This window comes from Schistocerca americana, chromosome 2, assembly GCF_021461395.2.
Source record: "Schistocerca americana isolate TAMUIC-IGC-003095 chromosome 2, iqSchAmer2.1, whole genome shotgun sequence".
Taxonomy (NCBI): Eukaryota; Metazoa; Arthropoda; class Insecta; order Orthoptera; family Acrididae; genus Schistocerca; species Schistocerca americana.
Genome location: NC_060120.1, coordinates 392,377,594 through 392,399,962, shown reverse-complemented (window position 1 = coordinate 392,399,962; position 22,369 = coordinate 392,377,594). Strand labels below are relative to the sequence as shown.

The window sequence follows — 22,369 nt, the reverse complement described above, 5'->3', positions numbered from 1 at the left end:
ACCAATGTTCGCCCTATTCTGGAGTACTGCTGTGTGGTGTGGGATCCGCATCAGGTGGAACTGACAGGTGCCATTGAAAAAGTTCAAAGAAGGGCAGCCCATTTTGTATTATCGCAAAATAGGGGAGATAGTGTCACAGACATGGTATGTGAAAGAGTGGCAACCATTAAAACAAAGGCGTATTTCGTTGTGACGGGATCTTCTCATGAAATTTCAATCTCCAGTTTTCTCCTCCAACTGCGAAAACATTCTGTTGGCACCCACCTACATAGGGAGAAATGATCATCACGATAAAATAAGAGAAATCAGGGCTCACACAGAAAAATTTAAGTACTCATTTTTCCCTCGTGTCATTTGAGAGTGGAACGGTAGAGAGACAGCTTGAAGGTGGTTCATTGAACCCTCTGCCAGGCACTTTATCGTGAATAGCAGAGTAATAACCTGGATGTAGACTTATTTTTGGTATCTTCCCTACTTTGGCTGCCATGTGTAATCTTTCAAGGGGCATTCAATTAGTAATGTAACACATTTTCTTTCTTGGACAATTTCATTTGAAAAATGCAGGATTTGTTGTGGAACATTATTGAATATTTCCATTTCAAGCCCCCTATAGTTTCTTGAAGTCCTGATAGGTGGTGGCATTATATGTAGCCTTCACAATGACATCTGTAACAGAGATTCTTTCCAAGAGGAGAGCTGTCATTGAGTTTATTTTGGTGGAAAACTAGAGCATTGTAGTTATTCAGAGGCACTTGCAGAATGTCTACAGAGATCTGGCTGTGAACAAAAGCACAATGGCTTGTTGGGTGACGTATCTGTCATCACTGCAACAAGGTCATGCAAACCTGTCCAATCTCCTGTGTGCCAGCCAGCTGCACACATCTGTGACTCCTACAAGTTTTGGATGTGGGGGCACACTCATTCGAGGTGATCAATAGATCACAATCAAATACCTCAATGCTCAGCCAGATGTCTCTGTTGATAGGACTGACACACTCTTCCACCAGATGGGGCAGTTAAAGGTATGTGCCTGCTGGGCTCCTCACCTCCAAACAGAAGACCATAAAGAGCAATGAAGCACCACATGTGTGGAATTGCTTGTGCATTACAAAGCTGATCGTGATCAGTTTTTGTTGAACATCGTCACAGACAATGATATATTGAGTCGCACTTCGAAGTGGAAATAAAATGGCACTCCATAGAGTGGCGCCATACCATTTCTGCCCTGGAGAAAAAGTTCAAAGTGCATCCCCAGCTGGAAAAGTCTTGGTGATTCTTCTGGGACTCTGAAGGGGTGGTTCTTTTTGATGTCCTCCATCGTGGTGTAATAATCAACTCCGTAGAGCTTTGTTATAGCCTCACGAAACTGAAGAAACAACTTCAGCATTTTTGTCACTACAAAAATGCAAACTAACTTCTCCTTATCAATGACAATGCAAGACTTCACACCAAACGAGAAGAGCTCACAATGCTTCATTGGACTATTCTTCCTCTTCCACTCTACAACCTGGATCTCACACCCTCAATCTTCTATCTGTTTGGCCCAATGAAGGGTGCACTCTCCAGGAAGCAGTACATGGGTGATGGGGGCGGTTATTGGTGCAGCAAGACAATGGTTCTGACACTGACCAATAGAATGGTACCCTGATGGTTTGAAGGCTCTCCCAGAAAGGTGGTGTAAGGCTATTGCACTGAACAGAGATTAAGTTAAAAATAGGGTTTTGTAGATGAAAGAATGGGGGATAATATGGTGTATTAGAATCCTGACTGAAAGCAACTTGCGTTCATAAAAAAGTGTTGCTTTCTTCATTAACCATACCTCATACTTCCTGGATAAGAAACTACTTTTAGTTTTTCTACTTCTATGCTGCTGCGAACTTTTATATTAAGCATATTGCTACCCAACATTATATTCTATCATTTTTATATAGTTTCAGTTTATATCTCACGTTCACCTAAGTCTTTCTTACTTTCAACTCTGAGAGCAATGCCATCTACAAATCTTAGTATTGCTGTCACCACAATTTTATTTCTCCTCTAAAGATTTCCTTAACAGCCTTCATTGCTTCTTCAACATGCAATATATTCAGTGGTGACAAATCACATCCCTGCACCACACCTCTGCTTACACTAACTTATTTCTTGCTTGATCTTCCCTTTTAATACACCCACTCAATTTTTGTAGGGATTTATTTTCCAATCTATTTTATTTTCCTTAAAACAAACTGATTTACCTCCAGTAACACTTAAATTTTTCTTTCAATTCCTTTATATGTTTGTAAATCATAAACACAATGCCATCTTTACTGACAGCTGTGCGTTTATCTACTTGCGCCTCCTTAAGTAATGTGATGCTAATACTTTTCTGTAAATCTAATAAGTCACTTGGTTGGCAGATGCCTAACAGCAGCAGCTTAATAAAATATCTAATTTTAGTAACCACAAATGCATATCACTGGCTACTGCCCCTTATGGAAACCATAACAGAACATTTGAGTGACCTGAAAATATAATTCTAGTGTCTTCCAAAAAGAATCTCCTTACTTTCAGGATTGGAATTTAAAAGAGACTACTTTCATCATGAGCAACCTTTCATGAAAAATTGTTGGTTTACTTTGGAGTGTCTTTTGTCCACTGTTTACAACTATAGCACAAACCCAGCCACAATAATCCTATATTTTTCTGACAAAATCTATTGCAGTGCATAAAAAAATAGCTCTGAAGTACGTCTTGGATGGCCTGTCTATTGTCATGTATATTCAGATCTAATTTCTTAAGTGTTAACCTTCCCTGTATTCTCAATAACAACACAAATCTGTTGGTGATCATCCACACTTTTTCAATCTTTCTTGATAAAAATTCCAATGTAACACTCAATTATATTATCTTACATTAACTGCTACACTATTTGTGTTTTATTTCTCCATAAAACCTCAAACTCATCACACATTTCATAAAATCAAAGGATCAACTGAACCTACTGATACCGGATGTTTGCTTCATCTTGTAACTTGATGTGGCACGTGACATGGTTATGCTAACAGAAAGAGAAGTTAACACTGACAATATTTATTTTGCATCTATATTAGTTTTTTTTTTTAAGCTGTGGGAACATACTAATCTATAGTGTAGCCCAAGGTGTACATTAGTTCAAAAGGTGACAGTCAGTGAGTTGAAGTGGTATCAAGTGTTTCAGTTAGTCCATCAATACAATCTGAAGTATTTCAGATGGCACCATGGAGTTTTTTCAGAAGCCTTCCAGAAGTGAAGGACCATAACATTTATTGACAATCTCAAGAAGTCTTTTGAGCTTGAAGAAAACTAGAGTGCCTATTTTTGCTGTTATTGAAATCTATGCTAAGTTTGGCATAGGTGGTTATTTGCCTTGATGAAAATCATGAAACAAAGTATGTCTAAAATGTTTGAAAACTTTCACTGAATTTATAGCTGGAGTCACGAACGATGGCAGTCGAGTTTAGGCTTGTTCTGCACGACTATGTCACAGACACTCCGACAGCCAATGAGCGTTCAATAGTGTTCTGAGCACTCTGCTCCGAGTGCGGTAGCTAATGCAACCATTACATGTGAACATAGCTGTTTAGTGAATTTCTATTTCATTTGTTGAGAGTTGTCGTTGCTGGTGATGGAGGCAAATGATAAATTCTACATGAGCAAGTGAAAGAAAATTTGCAGGATGTACGCTTCCTTCAAGCCGAAAGCAGGTGCGTGCCGCTACTGACACTTGGAATGTCAACAATGTCTTTACCGCCCTTGTATTTACGTGCACAAACTGCCATCATTTGTGGATCAGACTACAGTGTTTAAGCCCAGTGTTCACAAATATTAGACATTTTTATTCTAAAGCTTTAAACTTAACACTGCACAAGGATTACAATCTGTGCCCCCCCCCCCCCCTCCCCTTAAAAACAATCCACCTACACACTTTAAAAGCATAAGCATGTAAAATGAATGATGGTTCAACTGACATTTCTAGTTTTGAACGTCATACATATATTTGTAAGTCAAAGCAACTGAATTTGATACAAGATTAATACATCAAAGTTCAGTGCTTGTGAACTGTTTTGTGGCAAAATTTACCATCTCCTTCTAAAAAGGCTGATGTAGTACCATTTCAATAAATTTGGGTATCCTGGCTACTATTTCTTCTGGACTATTAATATTTCACAGAGAGATGTTTATAATAAACTGGTAACATGACTACAGGGAAGAAATATTTTACTAGTAACTGAGTAGTATTAAAGAATAATATGTTCAATCTTGTTAAATTTAAACAATCAAACTGTCTGCATGTAGCCATATAGCGATCTGTAAGCTAACTTGCTACATCGTATCAATAAATATCATGCAGTATATATGGAACATGTAACTAGCTAAAGATAAATAAAAATATAGTTCTGCACATCTACATCACAAAATGCCTTTAAAATAGTTCGCTACCAATTTGATCAAACAGTAATGAAATACATATTTCTTAAGTTAAGCAGTTTTACAGATATTACATGGATAAAATGCATATGGATTTTTGTTTCAATAATTTTGTAAACTGAATACAATTCTAATATTACTGCCACTTGTCTTCGTAGTGTGAATGTTACTCAAATTCTCTCTACTTACAATCACTAATTTCATTTACTTTTTGTTGGTAACACATTTTCCTGAGTCCATACTTCCAACTGGCCACAACAAATACCTGCCTATTAACTTTCTGTAGTACTAATAAAAAACAGTATAGGCTTCTTAGCATTACCGTTTGTGGATAAGACAATGGCCGCAGCCTATCGTAATCTTCTTGTCCTGCTGTATCCCATAGACCCAAATTGATAGGCTTCCCATCCACCATTACATTGGCAGAATAGTTGTCAAACCTGGAATAATAATGTCAAAATGTACAAAATTATTAACACACACATCCAAATTAAAAGATGATAACTACAGCAATGTTACTTACACAGTGGGAATATATTCTCCTGGGAAGGCATTGGTTGTATAACTGATGAGAAGACATGTTTTACCCACGGCACTGAAAAACAATGCAATCAATTAACAGCTGGTAACTCAGAGTGCAAGAAATTGGTTGCATTGTAATACTATGGGACAAAGCTATGATTTTAACTGGATCAAAATAATGATGCTAAATAACAGAATCAGCTGAACACTCAAGACTGGTCATCAATTTCTTGTCAGAGTAATAAGCAAATATTGTTTCCTTTGGCTCTGAATATAATAAATTAAGACATTCAGGAAGCAGATTGCATACAAGTCAAATAATGCTAAATATAAACAGTAGAAAACTGTCTTAAACCTCTCAACCTCAACCTTCATTTGACATCAGAGATGCATAATGAGATAGATCTTTTCCTACTACAACTGTAGTATTTACATTTAGAATAGAAAACATAATGAAGATTTAAACCTTCATAGCAAAACGGGGATTCTAAACCCTGCAACCAGGGGAAACAAAGCAGGCAAGCAGGAAAGAACCGAAATGGGAGATAATGGGAAGGATAATTTTTGTTACTGTATTGGATTAAAACTGAGGCACATAATTAGACTGCTGAACTTTGTGGTGAATTTGATATGGAATAACAGCATTTTGTTTAATCCTTGCAATACCAATGCATTTTCAATAACGCATACTACCAAGAGGAAGGGGGGGGGTTACCTTTATTAAAAATATAAATTTTGTTCATTGTTGTTGGCTTTTATTAACAACATACTTTTCCAAGCGATAGTGATGTATAAGTAGGATCCAGACACTGAAGATATTGAATATAGCTTATGCTGTGAAAAGTCAAGTCTGCCATTATGGCAAATTTTTGGCTTAAGTTTACCTGAAAAATTTAAAATATGAAGTTAACACCTTCCCCTCCTCTGTTGGTATTGCTAGGATTAATACGTAAACCATAAAAATTTGTTTGAACAGATTCAAATTTATGAAGAATAGTAACATATTTGGTGGAAGTGTTTCTTCTGCACTGACAAACAAAAACTAAAGCGTGCATATATTTTAACACATTACAGAGTCTATGCCTTAATGAAATGTTTTCAGAGTTATGTCTGTGTAAAAGCAGGCTACACACACACACACACACACACACACACACACACACACACACACACACACACACACACACACACACACACAAAAGATTGTTAGTTCTTAAAGTTCCACTGATGATCAGAAGGTGGATGGAGGACAATCACTGACTGGACAAGTATGTGGATGAAAATCTGCCTTAAATTTTTTGAAGGAATCGTCCTGGCTTGTACATTAAGTGACGTACCAAAATCACTGAAAAAATACTTGTGGATAATTTCTTTGCAAAGGATATGGATTAAATGTAGATGGCTGGATGAGACTTTAAATCCCACCTCTCCCAAATAATGATTTGGTTCTTTAACCACTACATCATGTCACTTCACATACAGCTTGTAAAGCTGCGCAAGATCTATATTTCCATAACAATGAAAATGACTACCATAAAACTAACCTATACATCTGTACAGATAAGTTCACCACCAACATCAAAGTACCAGTAAAGTGTTATGTTGGGGAAAAACGCACAGTACATTTCAGAAGTTTCTATTATTTGGTTATTTTCTGAAAAACGCTTCCTTATAAACATCTAAATCTAAGACTATAAATTTACCAAAACTTTAAAATTAAATTCATGGAGGCCTAGCTCAGAAACATCTGTGTGAGAGAAGTGCCACCTAGTGGACAGTAACACTTTTCATCAGAGCCTCTCATCTCATTGCTAACATCCTGGCAATTTGCACCTTGCTGGAAACAGCTACACGTCAGCCTCCACAGTGAACCCTGCCGGAACTTATCCGTGCAAATTACAGTGTCACTTAGAGCAGCTTAGCACATTTACAGTAGCATATATATGGATCCACAATAGTGGAAAGCCATCATCAAACTACTTCATGAAAAAGGCACACCAAATTGAGTCAACGGTGTTAATTTTTTCAAGACAGAAAGAGAAAACCCTATACTTTTCTCATTCTCAATAGGCATCTGAATGATGACATACATTAAATACAGGATTGAATTTTTGCCACTTAACCAAAAAATTCTGAAGCAAAGTGTGTTATGTACAAAATAAACAACAGAGCCATAGATGTTAAGTGCTTCTGACTGTTTCTCTGGTACATACTATTAAAATACTTTAACATGTGTATATTACTTGTAGCCACATCACAGCAAATCATTATCTAATTACTGGTTACTGTAATTATGTTGTGACAAGATAATGTAACAGCGGGTATTTGGCAACAAGCTAGCTGACAATCCACAGGAGCTACAATATTATTGTCTCTCGAATTCTTTGTACATGTAAACCAATGGCACAGTTTCTTTATTTGAATTACTCCTTAGTCTCTATCATCTGGCTGAGTTCTTATGGGACTGCCTTTTGAAGAACTTGATATTTGGCAACTTTTCTTCCTAGATCTGAATGAGTAATACGGGACGGAACATGCAACCACTGAATGGAAATAGCTCTGACAATGCTAGTAATGGTCTCCCATGGCCTTATTCAGATGTGCAGCTTTCTCAGTTGTAGGTGCACTGTTTTCCCATAGAGGAGCACAATATACAGCAGAAAGTACACAAGTGAAACTGCAATATTGCATAGTTTATATGGATTTGCTCCCCAGCTGCTTCTAGCTATTTTGTGGTGTAGATTTAACCTTCAGCCAAGCTTCTTTGACAGGCTCACGCAGTGCTCCTTAAGTGACATGTAGCTGTTTAGGGAAGCAGTTATGGGGAAACTTTGACCCCATCAAATAGCATAAGATACTTCCCGTGTTCTGCTTTATTATGGAGATGTATCACTGTGACCTCTCTTTTGCTTGGCTTTGGCTGGATTCTCCAGTTGCAAATGCACTCTATCAATATGGTGAGGTCACTTGACAGTGTACACAACTTTCATAATGCTCGACATCTTTGTTCTGACATGTTAATGACAAGATATCTGCATGCTGAATTTTTTTGGAATTAAAATGTCGTGGGCAGACAAATTAAACACAATGGGAACCAGGACTGATGCTTGCAGCAGACAGTTGTTTTAAAGTTCTTGACCTATTAGCTGTTCCATTCAGAACAACTGAAAACCACTCATCAGAGAACATGTTGCTGAATGAACTTGCCAGCTTGTGACCTACAGCAACTTGAAGAAACCTGACCTCAGGCTCTCTCCATACTGTATTGTAAAGCTAATGTCAGACTGACAAAAGCCTCAGCCGATTTGAGACATCTCTGAAATCCAGATTCAACTCATCTTGTCACAGCACCTGGTCTCAATAACTCTGATTTTTGTAAAGCCATCCTGTTGGACTGGATTTAATTTATGAATGACCTCGTTGATAGATTCGAGAATTTGCCTCTTCCGATTTCGTCTCATTATCTGAACGGGCAGTACGAACAGTGAACAGCTGCGACAATATGATTCAGTTTTTGAAAATAACTAATGTGTAATCAGTATCGTGTACACAAAGAGGAGTTAACGGCCTGGTAGCAGCAGGCTAGAATTCAACTACAAGGCAGTCTTGCTCGAGTTCTACTGCACCCAGCACGTGAGGAGTTATCAGTATAGCGGACCTGCCCTACGAAGTGCCGCGCGACCAGTGAGCGAGTTCTGAATCACTGGCGTGAATCAAGCGTCGGGTGTCCTTCCCGCAGGCGCCTGAGTCAACTACCCAACGTCAACGGGGGTCACTGGGCGAATCACTCTTCCGCGTCCAGCTGCCAGATCTCTCCTCGTTGTCTCACTCTTCTCTGAAATCTGTCTAGGTCCTCGAACTCTGATTGCAACACACAACAACCGGAACTGCAGAATTCTGTGGTCTGTGCATTAACTTTTAATGTCTGACTACAGCCCGATTAATAGTAGTGATCTCTTGACAGGTAACGGGAAGGAGTGCTCCCGCCAATTCGAACCTGTCGCTGTCGGCTGCCACTAATTGCTTCGTCCCCTGCGGAAAGCATTAGGCTTGCCAAGTTCTCAAGTGCTAAAGTTTTCTGGACCCGACTATATCGCCTATTTCAAAAAACGTTAACTGTCATTAATTAATATTAAGGGTTGATTTTTACATTATTAACTAAGAATAGAGATCTATACAATAAGTGAATTGCGATTATTTTTACGCTGGTTTCATGGAGGTAAGAGGGTTTTCAGTGATTTTTTTTTTTATTGCCGCAGAGAGCTATGGCGACTGCCTGCAGGTAGTATTTAACGGGACAACATCGCAACTTGGGACCTTAAACCTCAGGTGCTAATTAATTTAAATCGGAGTACAGTTATTTCGTAGGAACAGCTGTTCCAGCACTTAGTAATTAAGCTATCGTTATTTAAATTTAGGTTCTTTTTTACTCCCGTATTCCGCAATGCCGCGGTTCGTTGTCCTTTGTTTATACACAGGTGACAACGAAGGGAATTCAATCTACGGTAATAGATCCTGCCCGACTCGTCTTCTTACAACCGTTAAACGCTTTATGTGATAGTATTTCAACGTTTCATTGTGACTGATCTTATTTTTGAGTTTACTAAATCACAGTGAGTGCTTCCGCACTTAAGCCGGTTTCGAATAATGCACTGGAAGTAGGGATTGGGAAACTGGTGAGCACCGGATAGCGGAAACCATTCCACGTCATTCATCTGTCACGCCGGACGTGGCTTCAGTTCCTGTTTCTCAAGAAAGCACTTAAAGTGTTAAAAATGTGATCAGAACTTGCGTTCTTCACATTAATATTTGTAAACAATAATAACTTCTGCTACTTATCAAACGAAAATTATATTATTTTAACCATAATACAGAGGTATGTAGCACAGCAGTATCCCAATCCACGATGGAACACCTGGTTGGCGCAACCACAAAAGACAAGGTTAGTCGTGGTTACGATATTCGTGGAATGAACCTTAGGTACTACAGTTTAGAAAGACCACAGTGTGAAAAATGTACAAAATAATGAAAACGCACCCGTCAATCGAGATCGATGTGAAATATCTCTGGCAAACCAGCGCAGTTAACATTTCCGCAGTCTAAGGTGTGTAACAACCGTTAGCAGCAGCAGCAGCAGCAGTAGTAGTAGTAGTAGTGCGATCTTCACTTTGTTGCTTATCTATACTTCGAAACTTCCGTCTGTCAGTAGGCAGTAGGTCAGTAGACTTCCTGCTATTACGGATGCAATAGCGGAAGCCTGGTGTCTTTCCGCAACGTCGAGCACCCGCTGCTACGACTTCCCTAACGCGATATTTCAGTTATAATCCTAGAAACGAAATCAAAATTGCGCTTCCTACGAATCAGGTCTTTTCACCTCGCTCCTTCAGCCCCCACAACGAGTTTTTTTTGTAATAATGTAACCAAATTGTAGCCGACCAACGGATGGAACGAGGCACACGAAAACCGCACAAGGCTGTAATCCTGGACAAAAAGCTCAGTGTGTGTCTAAGAATCACGAATCATCACGCATCAGAATATAGCTTCAGACGGACGCATATTTCCTCGAAGTTGAACACAAAATTGAGAGACGAAAAAAGAACACTATCGACCTCCTCTGTTCGAACTAGAACGGACGCTGTGACGAAGAAAAGATCAACATTATATAGGTGAATAATTGTGGGGCTGAGATTGCAAGTGTTATAAGTGAAATTTCACAAGAAAATGATCCATACGCACATTTGGTAATTGAAAGTGTGAATATCTCTTCCGAGAAAAAGAAGTACAAGCGATTTCCCGCATAGTGGCGCACTATGTATTTAGACTACAACTAGTACAAGTGAAATGGGGGACAGAAGGAGAATTGCTGCAATCTTTAATGAATGTTCAGGTACGTAATTTTTTGAAAGTACTGTAGTAGCTTTATGTTTTTGCTTTTAAGAGTACTCATAGAATTATTTAATGCCTGTTTAAATAGGCAGTATTTTGAAATACTGTTTGTATACTGATGCAAAGTCAACATACTGACAACAGATCATAAGGCACTTTAACCTGGCCATACACATATGCAATGTTATAAAGATTTTGGTTTTTCTGGAAAAGCAAATAACAACGCCAAACATGTATTGGTTCCCTAAGGCTGGAAGCAAACAGCAAAAAGTTGTCGTAACGGAAATGACAGAAAACTTTAACTGAATGGAAGTCATTAATACCATAGCGAAGGACAAGTTGCAAAACATAGAAGGGAACAAATTACAATGGAGGAATACGAGATGAATCTAAATCGGCAAAGCAAACCCTATAAGCATAGAGATCAAATATTCACTAAGCCGTCATCCTGAGTTCATAGAAGCGGATTTTTGGAGGCCCCAATACTGGTCCCCCATCAATACCTCTTCTGCTGCGTTTGCATCAAGATGAGTTTGAAATAAAATGAGGAATGGAAAAATTTTCATATGATAAAGAACTACTTCCCTCCACTTTATCACAAGTTCCATAACAATAAATCTCATGCCCAAACAGCAGTTACCATGAGTGTAATAAAAGACCGTGGAGAAAGATAATGACATGGTCACAGAAGGGGGGCGGGGAAGACTGAAAAAATGCACCACACAATGGTACAGCATCACAAGTTTTGCCCAAGAGAGAGATTCTTCAATATACATCACATAAGGAAATGATTATGACTTTAGACACTGTCTTTGAGGGCATTATAGTGACTATAAATGATCTCTCGTATATGTTGGCACCACTCTAATATATTTTCGTTTTGGTGTTTTAATTTTGTTATTCACCTATTATTATTCATCTTGTTATATAAATTTCGCTTTAATTACAAATACCTGTCTTATGATGAACATGTATTTTGCTACATAGGTATCATCTGGGTGCTACCACGGAAAATTTTCAAAATATAGCACAATAAATAAAATGTTTTTGCACCTTTAACTGTTTCACTCTAAAAGTATCAAAACCAGAAGAATATAAGCGTTTTTAATGTATTTAAAAGAATAACGCTGGAGCACTACAGTCTCCACCCATAACTGGAACTAAACACAATGAGCCAAAACATTATGACCACCTGCTTAATCGCTTCTTTGTCCATCTTTGGAACGAAATACATCACTGACTCTGCGTGTCAGGCATCCGACAGTTTGTTGGTAGGTTTGTGGTGGTATGTGGCATAGATGTCTACGCACTGGTAATGTAATTCGCGTAAATAACGAGCCGCTGATTTACCTACGTGGCGATGGCGCCCGTTAGCGACCCAATTGGGTCCCATAGGTTCATATTAGGCGAATCTGGTCGCCGAGGCATCAACTTGAGTTCACTATAACGCGCCTCAAACTACAGCAGCACGGTTCTGGCTCCGAGACGCGGACAATTATAATGCTGAATGATGACGTCGCCGTCGGGGAAGTCATCAAGCATGAAGGGATGCTGGTGATTCGTAGATGTCAGCGAGTCTTTGATTACTACTATAGGTCCCATGTAAGCGCAGGAAAATGTCTCCCATAGAATAATATTGCTCCCGCACGCCTGCGTCCGTGGCGTGCTGCACGTTTCGAGCCGCTGTTGATCTCGATGATGGCGTTTGTAGAAACGATAATCGACCTAGTGTAACAAAAACATTCACTCTAAGAGCCGACACATTTCCACTGAAGGAAAGTCGAGTCCCTATGGTTCCGTGCCCACTGAAATCTTAACTGACCATGTCTTTGGGTCAACCATGTGAGAGAGTATACGGGAGAGTATTCAAAGCAGTGAGATGCGTGTTCTAAGGCCCTGTGCATGATTTTGATACTGATAAGTTAATTGTTCCAGAGCTCCTTATTCAACACTGCACGATGAACGATGTGCTCTGGAACACCGGTGCGTGCACCAGCACTGCGCTCTTTCCGTACAGATGCCACTGATAATTATCCTATTTTACACAGCAGACAAGCCTCCGAAACCCACGTTCTGTGAAGAATCGTGAATGTCCAACCATTTAGCACCTGGTGGTAGTTTCACTGTCCTCCTAACTCTTTCCGTAGATGCTCGCGACAGAAACATGTAAACATTCGACATGCTTTGCCGTTTTCGAGATAGTCGTTCGTGGTCAGTGGTCATAATGTTTTGGCTAATCAGTGAATACTGGACTAACTGACAGTTAGGGAAAAATATCTGATGTTTCGACAGTAATTCACGTAATTTATAAACAGCCATTTAACTTTGGCAGTCAGGTAGCTTCAGTAAGTACTTGTACCACTTGTACCCTCAGTTCTGAGTGAAGACAGTATTACCTGCGTAATGAAAGCATAGCTGGTCGATTTATTGTTTTCCCATATTTTCTATAAGTCTGCATAAAACTCGACGTAACGTGTCGCACTTTTGTAACGGTCCAGTTACGTGAAGTTCTTTATTCCTTACTAAAATACTTCAAATGTAAGCTAGGAAGATATTGATTTTTGCTAACTGATGAGAGAAGGGGGAAGTGAGAAAAATCTTTTTACTAACGATCTTTAGAAAAAACTGTTACCATGTAATCGACGGAGAACTTGCGAGCCGCCAGCCAGCTTGGAGTTTCGGGGAAAGCTGTACCCAGAAGACTTGTGCATGCAGTGGCTGCGCGGAACAAAGGGCCAAAAGGCGCAGAGAGACGCAGACAACCCGCTGCTGGTGTGCAGAAACTGACTGTACCAGCCAGTCAATGCTTCGTATCCACTCTAGTCTAGACTGACGTGTATGTATCTGTGCCTTGCTACGGCAATTCCAGCTACCATTAACACTAATTTCAAGACTGTTACGAAGTTGTTATAAACATGCACAGTGCTTGTAATTTTTATTTCAAGAATATATAATTTGTTGTTAATACCGTGATCGATAGTATTCTCTACAACGTGAACTAAAGCAAAAGTGAGTATTTTATTTTCAATCTATATGTAGATTATGATTTTCTTTTAACTGCGGCTGGAACCACGGAAATGAAGGAAACCTCTACAGTAGAACATCGGTAAACCGTCCCCTACGGGACCGACATCATGGTCGGAACGCAAAAAAGGTTAGATTTCCAGAGGAACAATTTTATTGATCCGTAACATCACAATACAATACAGTAATTTTCAACTGTTCTATGTAAAAAAAATCGATACACTAAAAAGTCTTATACGAAAGAGTAATGTAAAGTAGCGTATGTATTCCAAAATACGTCTGTATCGTACGGTAAGACATAACTATTGTGGGTAAAATTTTAACAGCTGTACATGCCTTACTACAGTACTGCAGTGACACAAAACTGATTCGCAATTAACTGTTGAAAACATGAGACAATACGATAAAATGTTTTGTTCTTAAGCAGGACGAGAAAAATCTGTAATGAGCTTTTGCTGTGCAACCAACAACCTCTATTTTACCGCGATGTTCCGCCATTAGCTATCCACTAAAGTGGATGTACTGAAAACCTACGTCAAATGCATTTTTACCCTGTACGTGATACTCGAGCCGTAAGTTTATTGTCTTCGTTGGCGTAGTCATTTTTCTCGTTCTCGTCGGTTCTTCGATTTACAGCGTCAATCATTTGATCGTCAATTGATTCTTCTTCCGTTGTGCAATCAAAGTCAGCTGTACTGATCCACTAACTCACGTCACTGGCTCCACGTCCGGTTGTAAGGTTTGCAAATACCTCAAAATCGCTGGAGTGTCTATGTCTTGATTCATCACTTGCCGGATGGTCTGTTTTATCTTATTCTCTTCACTCGTTCCTTTACATGTTTTATCTTAATTTCATTCATTTTTGGTCAGTTTGCGTTAAGATTTTTCAAGCGTTTATGCTGGCATTTCTTCCCAAACTTTGGCAATTACGTGGATCATATCTTTCATATTTATTGATTTCATCGCTTGAAACAAGCAGCTGCCTTCATGTGTCTTGTCTAAAAGCTACTCTCTTCAGTCACTCATTAACCTCCTGGTCCATGGGTTGGATTAGGCATGTTACGTGGGCAGGGAGAGCTAAAACTTTTACTTCGCCTTTTAATGTTCATCTTCAGATGGATCAAATGTCGCATTGTCGAATATCAATATGGACCGTTTAGGGACGCTTTTTTCCTTTTAGGTATTTTGTAACGGCTGGGACTAACCTTTCCTTAAAGAGGCTGAATTTCTTCCATGTTGACTTTTGGCTACAACATCATATAGGTAGGGCGATATTAATATTTTTGAACACAGGACGTATACACAGCCACTTCGGTTGCATAAAAGTTTTTCAACTGACACAGTTTCGATTGCTCTAGGGCAATGTTCACCAGAATAAAAAGTTACATGGAATACCTGTAATCAGAATTTTCATTTTCAAGTCTGCATTTCGTAACAACCTTAGAAACGTGGACAGGTAGGAACCTCGAAACACAAAAACTTGAAAATGAAAATTCTGATAACAGGTATTCCATATAACTTTTCATTCTGATGAAAATTGCCCTAGTGCGCAATCGAAACCGTGGTGAACTGACGAAATTTTGTACAACCGAAGTGGCTTTATATATGTCCTGTAATTAAACAGCGTACGGTTGCTGGATCACAGCCAATCAAATGTTTCAAATTTCATATCTGAACACCTTTAGTTTTTTGTCTTTTTCATCACAAACAATGACATCTTATGGCTGCCGTTAGCAGTACTACAGAGGGCAAGTTTTCTACCTGTTCCAGACTGATTTTGTGTAGCAAGAATTCTTGTAGGAAGCATTTTGTTGTTGAAGCTAGACTAATCAATGTTATACGCCAGACTCATAAATGTTATACGCTTGATCGGGAGTCAGGTAAAGCTTCAAGTTTTCAAATTTCGGGCCAAATTCGCTGGCGACCGTTTCGTCAGCAGACAGCTTCTCGACAGAAATAATCACATTTTGAATGTCATGACGTTTTTTCCGTCAATGTGACAAGCCTCTATTCGCTGTAAACTTTTACTGTAATTTTCACACAAAGTCAGTGCCTTTTCTTTTATGACTGGTCTGGACAACGGAGCCCCTTTTCTCCGCCGCTGCTTAAATCACATCCACGAAGTATTGTCTAGAACTTCACTTTTAGGCTTCTTCAAAGTCTTGCGTATTTTTAATTCTTTCAAATCACTGATCATCTTAGTATAACTTAAAGAATTTTTGTAATTTTTTATCCAGGCTAACAATTGTTATGCGAACCCCTACCTCACTTGCAATGTTTTGAAAAGACACGCCCTATTTAACTTTTCAAGCCCTGCCAGATTGTACACTAAAGACCTCGTCAAATGCTTACGTTTAGTTTATGGCATAGATTAGTTTTACACATTTTCATATGTAAGAAGACCAATGTCAATAATTTATAAAACAAATGTGTGCACAATAAACCTGTTGATAGAGTTAGAAAGAAGTTATTTCATACTAAAAGTGACGTAACTACCGGACCTATCAATGGTCAATTACCTACTGATTAATATCTCAATTGCCTACTGATTAATATCGAAGACGATGAGTTATCGAAGTCCAAAAAAAACACCGGAAACGGGATGGACGGACTAAGCGGGGAGTCGGACCATCTGAGGTCGGATTAGCGAGATTCTACTACATTAGTAATCTTTGGTGGTTATCGACGTCCCGAGTGACGGGAGAGTATTCAAAGCAGTGAGATGCGTGTTCTAAGGCCCTGTGCATGATTTTAATACTGATAAGTTAATTGTTCCAGAGGATTTTTATTTTAAGCAACTTGTAGCAGTGGTTCATTCGAGACGGACTACAGTAACTAACATTAAGCGCTGCGGATTCAGTCTTCAATTTTTTGTGAAAGTGAATCGCCACACTGAGTCCGTCACAAATTTCGAAATTTGTGGTAAGTTCCTATGGGACCAAACTGCCGAAGTCATCAGTCCCTAGGCTGAACGCTACTTAATCTAACAAAGTAACTTACGCTAAGGACAACACACACACACACACACACACACACACACACACACACACACACACACACGCACACACACGGGAGCCGCGCGAACCGTGGCAACGCGCCCAGACCACGCGGCTAAGGCGCGCGGCAGTCCGTCACATTCGAGATACCTAAAGTACCATTAGAAGTCAGGCGACGATTGTTCAATAAGAATTCAAACTTTTTCTGTCTTACGGAAGAAAAGCGGTTATGTTTATTGTGCTTTGAGAGATACGTAATCTCAGCAATAACGTTATGTATGTTGATGACTACACAAGTTTTTCGTGGACTAATTTTTCAACTTTCGACACACTCCCGCATATTATTGGTTGGTTTTTTATTCAAATACACCATCAAGTTGACATATTGTTAACTAACTATAACTTGGCATTTGAATTAACACAGCTTTACCTTCACACACCTGATACTCTAAATAACCTCCGTTTAAGAATCTGCCGAGTACGTGGTAATCATTTCAGCCCAACATGTCTTATTAACCGACGATGATGTATGTCTTTTGGATTATCTAAAGTAAAACGGCAAGCAGAAAGAGAGCAATAAGCTATTTTTTCCGACATGAAACTGCTAAATAAATTTTCTGGATATAACATGGCTTCCATCACGCAGAAGATGATTAAATAAGACATACACCGATGAGCTAAGACATTGTGACCACCTGTTTGATAGCGTGCTGTTCCACTTTTCAAACAAAGCACAACAGAGATTCTACAAATCCTCGCAGGGTTCGAGAAGTATATGGCACCAGTTTTCTACGCACATGTCAAGCAATTCCCGCAAATTCCGAGATGGTGGTTTACGGGCATGCGGCTGGCGCCAGATGTGTGTTCCAATGGGTACAGATCAGGCACATTTGTTGGCCAAGACATCAATATGAGTTCACTATAATGCTCCTCAAACCACTATAGCAAGATTCTGATCTTGCAACACGGGCAGTTATACTGCTGGAATATTTCATTGCCGTAAGGGGAAACTTCAAGCATGAAGCGATGCAGGTGGTTTGCAATAATGTTCACGTAATTCACTGCTGTCACGATGCCTTCGTTTACCATCATCACAGATTCCATGGAAGCCTAACTCCATACACCCCATAGCATAATTCTGTCCTCATGAGCACGCATCTGTGTTGCGGTACATGTTTCGTGCAACCATTCGCCTGGATGACGGCGCGTAAAGAACCAACCATCGACCTGGTGTAGCAAGAAATGCGATTAAGCCTACAGGCGACACGTTCCTGTTGAACCACGGTGGAAACTCAGTGATGCTGTGCTCACTGCAATCATACTGACAGTGTCGTTGGGTTAACACAGGAACACGTAGGGGTCGTATGACGTGGAGCTCCATGTTCAACAATGACCTTTGAACGGTGTACATCGAAACACTTGGACCTGCTCCGGCATTGTACTCTGTCGTCTGACTTGTCACAGATCGCTGGGGGGGGGGGGGGGGGGGGGAGAGAGTGTCGATTCCCCCTCGTCACATACAGCTTTCCGTCCAGCACTGCCCACTGTAATAAGTGTTCACGATTTCAATAACAAAATGTAAGAAGTTTAAAACAACAGTAAGTTGTTTACATGACACTTCAGTATATCGCTGTAGCTTAACGTCCAAGACATTGCATTTCATATAAATATAGCATCTGAAACCATTAGACCGAGAGTTCGATAAGTACGTACATCATGCGGTTCATTTAAGAGCTATAATAGCAATACATTCTTACAACGGTAACAAAATCATAATTTACACAACATAAAATCAAAGTGTACACTAATCACAATTGTAATCAAATGTCTGTAGATTGGCCATGTGAAGCGTGTAAATGAGACGAATGGTGTTTGTTTTAATCGCCTCCTCCTACTTTCCTCGGTGGACGCTCTTTTTCCTTTGTCTTCCTTTAGCCAGCTTCCTGTAGTTTACCGGTTCCACTAGTTGACTCACAACCCATTTGCGGTTTATTGCTGACGGCAGATCAGTCTGAGAATGTGCACTGGCAACTAGCTGGAATACCATTGTCAGGATCTGCATGCCCATTCACAAGGGCAGCAAGCTCTCACAACAGCTACGGAGAAGTATAGTGTGTTAAACGTAGCTTGTGATTTCTAGTATTTATGGCCAATTTTGAGACTTCGTGTTTATGCTACTTTATTCTCCCAAAGTTAGCTGAGAAATTTGGAAATTGATAAACGTAAAAACAAACGCTATCTCGCGTGTGTGTGTGTGTGTGTGTGTGTGTGTGTGTGTGTGTGTGTGTGTGATATATATATATTACCCCACCCTCTAACGCCCCCCCCCCCCCCGATCCGCATAGTGAACGGCTATTTTTTGCTAGAAAATTTAAGTGTGAATTGTGGCGTATACCTCGGTGACCTGTATCCATACGAAGCTCATCTCTCTCGTTCTGCTGCAGTTCAACCACCTTCTGCATTAGTTCATGAGGTGCTTGCTATGATCACAACTAATTTCCCAGCTCGAACAAGTTAAAACAAGATGTCGCGTATTACCAATCCTGTTACTACAAGGTTCAAGGGCCATGTTTTTCCGGTAGAGATGTGCCTAGTAGGGCGGTATGTATCCAAATGGGTGCAGCGGCCTGTACAGAGCAGAGGCCTTCACGCAGGCTACGGCGGAGCGCGTGTCGCAATATGGTGTCGCGCCGGCATAAAAACCGAGTTTCACCTTCGTGCTGCCGGCTGACTGCTGCTCCCCCCGACCTTGAGCCTCTGGCTGCAGACAGCCTCCCACCGCACACTCCACACGCCCGTCTTGCCAGTTCGCATACAGCCACGTCTCAAATACATGTTTTTTCGCAGTTGCCGAGTATCGATCGACACAAAACATCGATTTTGCAAACGCTGGCATCGCCTGCGAGGGCCGTAGCGACAGTTTTAACTGAGGTACAGAAACATCGCCGCAGGTCGCGTATTATTTACTTGACTAGTTTCGCTCATCGAACGCACGCATCCTCCACTTCGTGTTGACTGTGGTGCCGAGCGGAGCTTTAAACCTCTAACGTGTTGCCGCCGCGGCAATGAATGAGTATGTGAAGCTAATCAAATAAATAATACGGCAACTTGTGGTAGGTTGCCTGTACATAAAGATAAATTTACCTCTATTATGTTACCCGGAAAAAGTTTGCCAGCAATTTTAAAATACAGCATTCAAATCTTTTCTATGGTTTCACTTTCTTTCTGTCAAGAGGGCTACATGCTACGTTCACAAAATTAATGCATGAATCGTGGTCAAGATCACTTAGGTAAATGGTCCTTTACCGCATGAAGCAGTAAAATCACCGTTGACTTAACGATATTACGTTCAGCATCTGTGTACTTGGCGAATTTCTTGCGTAAAATAAACAATAGTTTAGAATCATTCTTTCCTAAAAGCAGTGTTTAAGGTAATTTGTATGTAAAGGTAAGATCCGCGTTTAGTTTCCTTTCGATATTAAGACGGCGGAATTCGCAGTTACAATAACATAACACACTTCAAATTCTGCTATAGATTCAAAAGGAAAAATGAAGACACAAGCGGTGGTGGTGCAAGCATACGAAACAAACTCTAGGTGCGGAAACGTGTAACAACGGTTCAAATGCTTTCGCGACGAAAAGAAAAGTCGATGATGTGTTAAATTTGACTCTACTGTCAACAACTACGAGTATAAAGAGACAATACAAGAATGTGCGACAGATTACAAAAGTCAGCTACTGTTTCTGATATCTGAGAAGAGGAATGACTGTATTAACGCAATTATTGACAAACCATTTGATTTGACAATGGATCTGTTACTGAGAGTGCCGTGCAAAATGGTCTAAAAGCAGAAGGCACACGTGAATGAAGATTTCACTGACATGTGGCACATTCATCATTCCTGCAAACCTCACAAACTATAGGACTTGATGCTACCAGTTCAATCTGGTGTAGGGTACGCAACAATCAAGGTCGCCGTGTGTAACTTTTCACGGTAGATTTCGACAGACGTGTAACGTCAATGGTCAGAAGATGATTGCTCAATATTGAGTCCATTAAAAACGAACGAAAGTGTTTCTTCGTTATCTTCCACTTAACTTGTGATACCATTGGCCGACCAGATTTCACACACTTTCAACATGAAAACATTTCATTTTGTTATGGGAATAAAGCGTTTGTCTTCAAATCTCTCTCTCTCTCTCTCTCTCTCTCTCTCTCTCGTTCGTACTACTTGATAAGGGGTTCCACAATAACGAACCATACTCAACAATCGATTGGACAATAATATAGTAAGGCTTGTCCCACTTATGGATGAATTAAATCTCCTTTGGTTTCCTACAATGCATGTTGATCTGTCTACTTACAACTAGGTTCATGTGGTCTTTCCACATTAAATCGCTCCAGATGGGCAACCCTTGACTTTGGACTGGCAGTTTTGAGAGCAAAAATACGGGGTGTTTTCAATATTTGAAGGCATTTAAAAAGCTGCTAGTCCTTTCACCAAATGCTGCCAATATGTACATCTTCCGCATTTCGCAAATATTTTCTAATGATGCGATTTCCTTGAACAGAATTATTTTCTCAGTTCATTTGTCCACTCCGTCAACAGCAACTTTTCTAGTACAGTTTATTGAAGCTTCTGAGAAAATCGTAAGGAGTTCTGTTACCTAGGTAGTCTTCAAAATAATCTCATGCGCGGTCTGACACTCCGAAAAAATAAGGCAGCGGTGAGAAACCTTATTAAAAAACTCTCCAAAAGTGTAGAAACAACATCAGTAAACAGACGCCTCAATGACGATCAGAATGAACGATTTTTTTTAGTTTTGGAAAATTGTACGTAAATACGTAACTGTGAAACGCATTTACGAGGAGATATCGCAAAGTTTTAATTATCATCCGATAATTATTACGGTATACTGAGAAAATTTTGTCAGTGTTGTCAGTAGTCCCTCAGCGCACGATGTTGAAAGTTTCAGTTAATTGTGCCGCCGCCGCCCCCCCCCCCCCCTCTTTTTTACGGGGAGTGCCAGAAAAGATTAAGGTGGAAGACGAAAAAAAAAAAAAAACTGAGGCTCGTAGTGTGATGAAGCTCCTGCGTTTGAAGGGTAAAAGTGATTGGGAAATCAATGATGAGATGACTGTTTATGGAAATTATTGCCCAGCTTATGACACTATTAAAAGATGGAACAGGAATTTCCAAACTGGCCACGTGTGTCTGACAGACGAGCCTGTCAAACCATCACAGGTAGGAACTACAGCAATCTTTTGAACAAGTTACGCGAAGCTCTGATTAAGAAACGCCGCGGTATACTTTCCAGAGGCGTTCGTCTTCTGGCTGACACTGCACCAGCTCACAAATCTCAAGTTGCAGTTGACAAAACGGGGGCAAGTAGCTTCGAATCTCGCAGCTTCCGCCTTATCAGATCTCTGATCAAATGACTTTTTGTTCAAGAAAATACAGAGTCGTTGCGTAGTCGCCGATCTGACAACATAT

At 40.0% G+C, this 22,369-nt stretch overlaps 1 protein-coding gene across 1 annotated transcript in view; it reads right to left on the bottom strand.

Annotated features, from left to right (window-relative positions):
• The window catches only part of LOC124596560 (ras-related protein Rac1), a 94,311-nt gene that overhangs the window by 12,192 nt on the left and 59,750 nt on the right, over positions 1 to 22,369 (bottom strand). Inside the window, exons 2-3 of the mRNA XM_047135745.1 lie at positions 4,970 to 5,041; positions 4,769 to 4,886 (exon numbers count right to left, since the gene is read on the bottom strand). Coding sequence (XP_046991701.1) covers positions 4,769 to 4,886; positions 4,970 to 5,041 — 190 coding nt within the window. The remainder of the gene's footprint in view (positions 1 to 4,768; positions 4,887 to 4,969; positions 5,042 to 22,369) is intronic.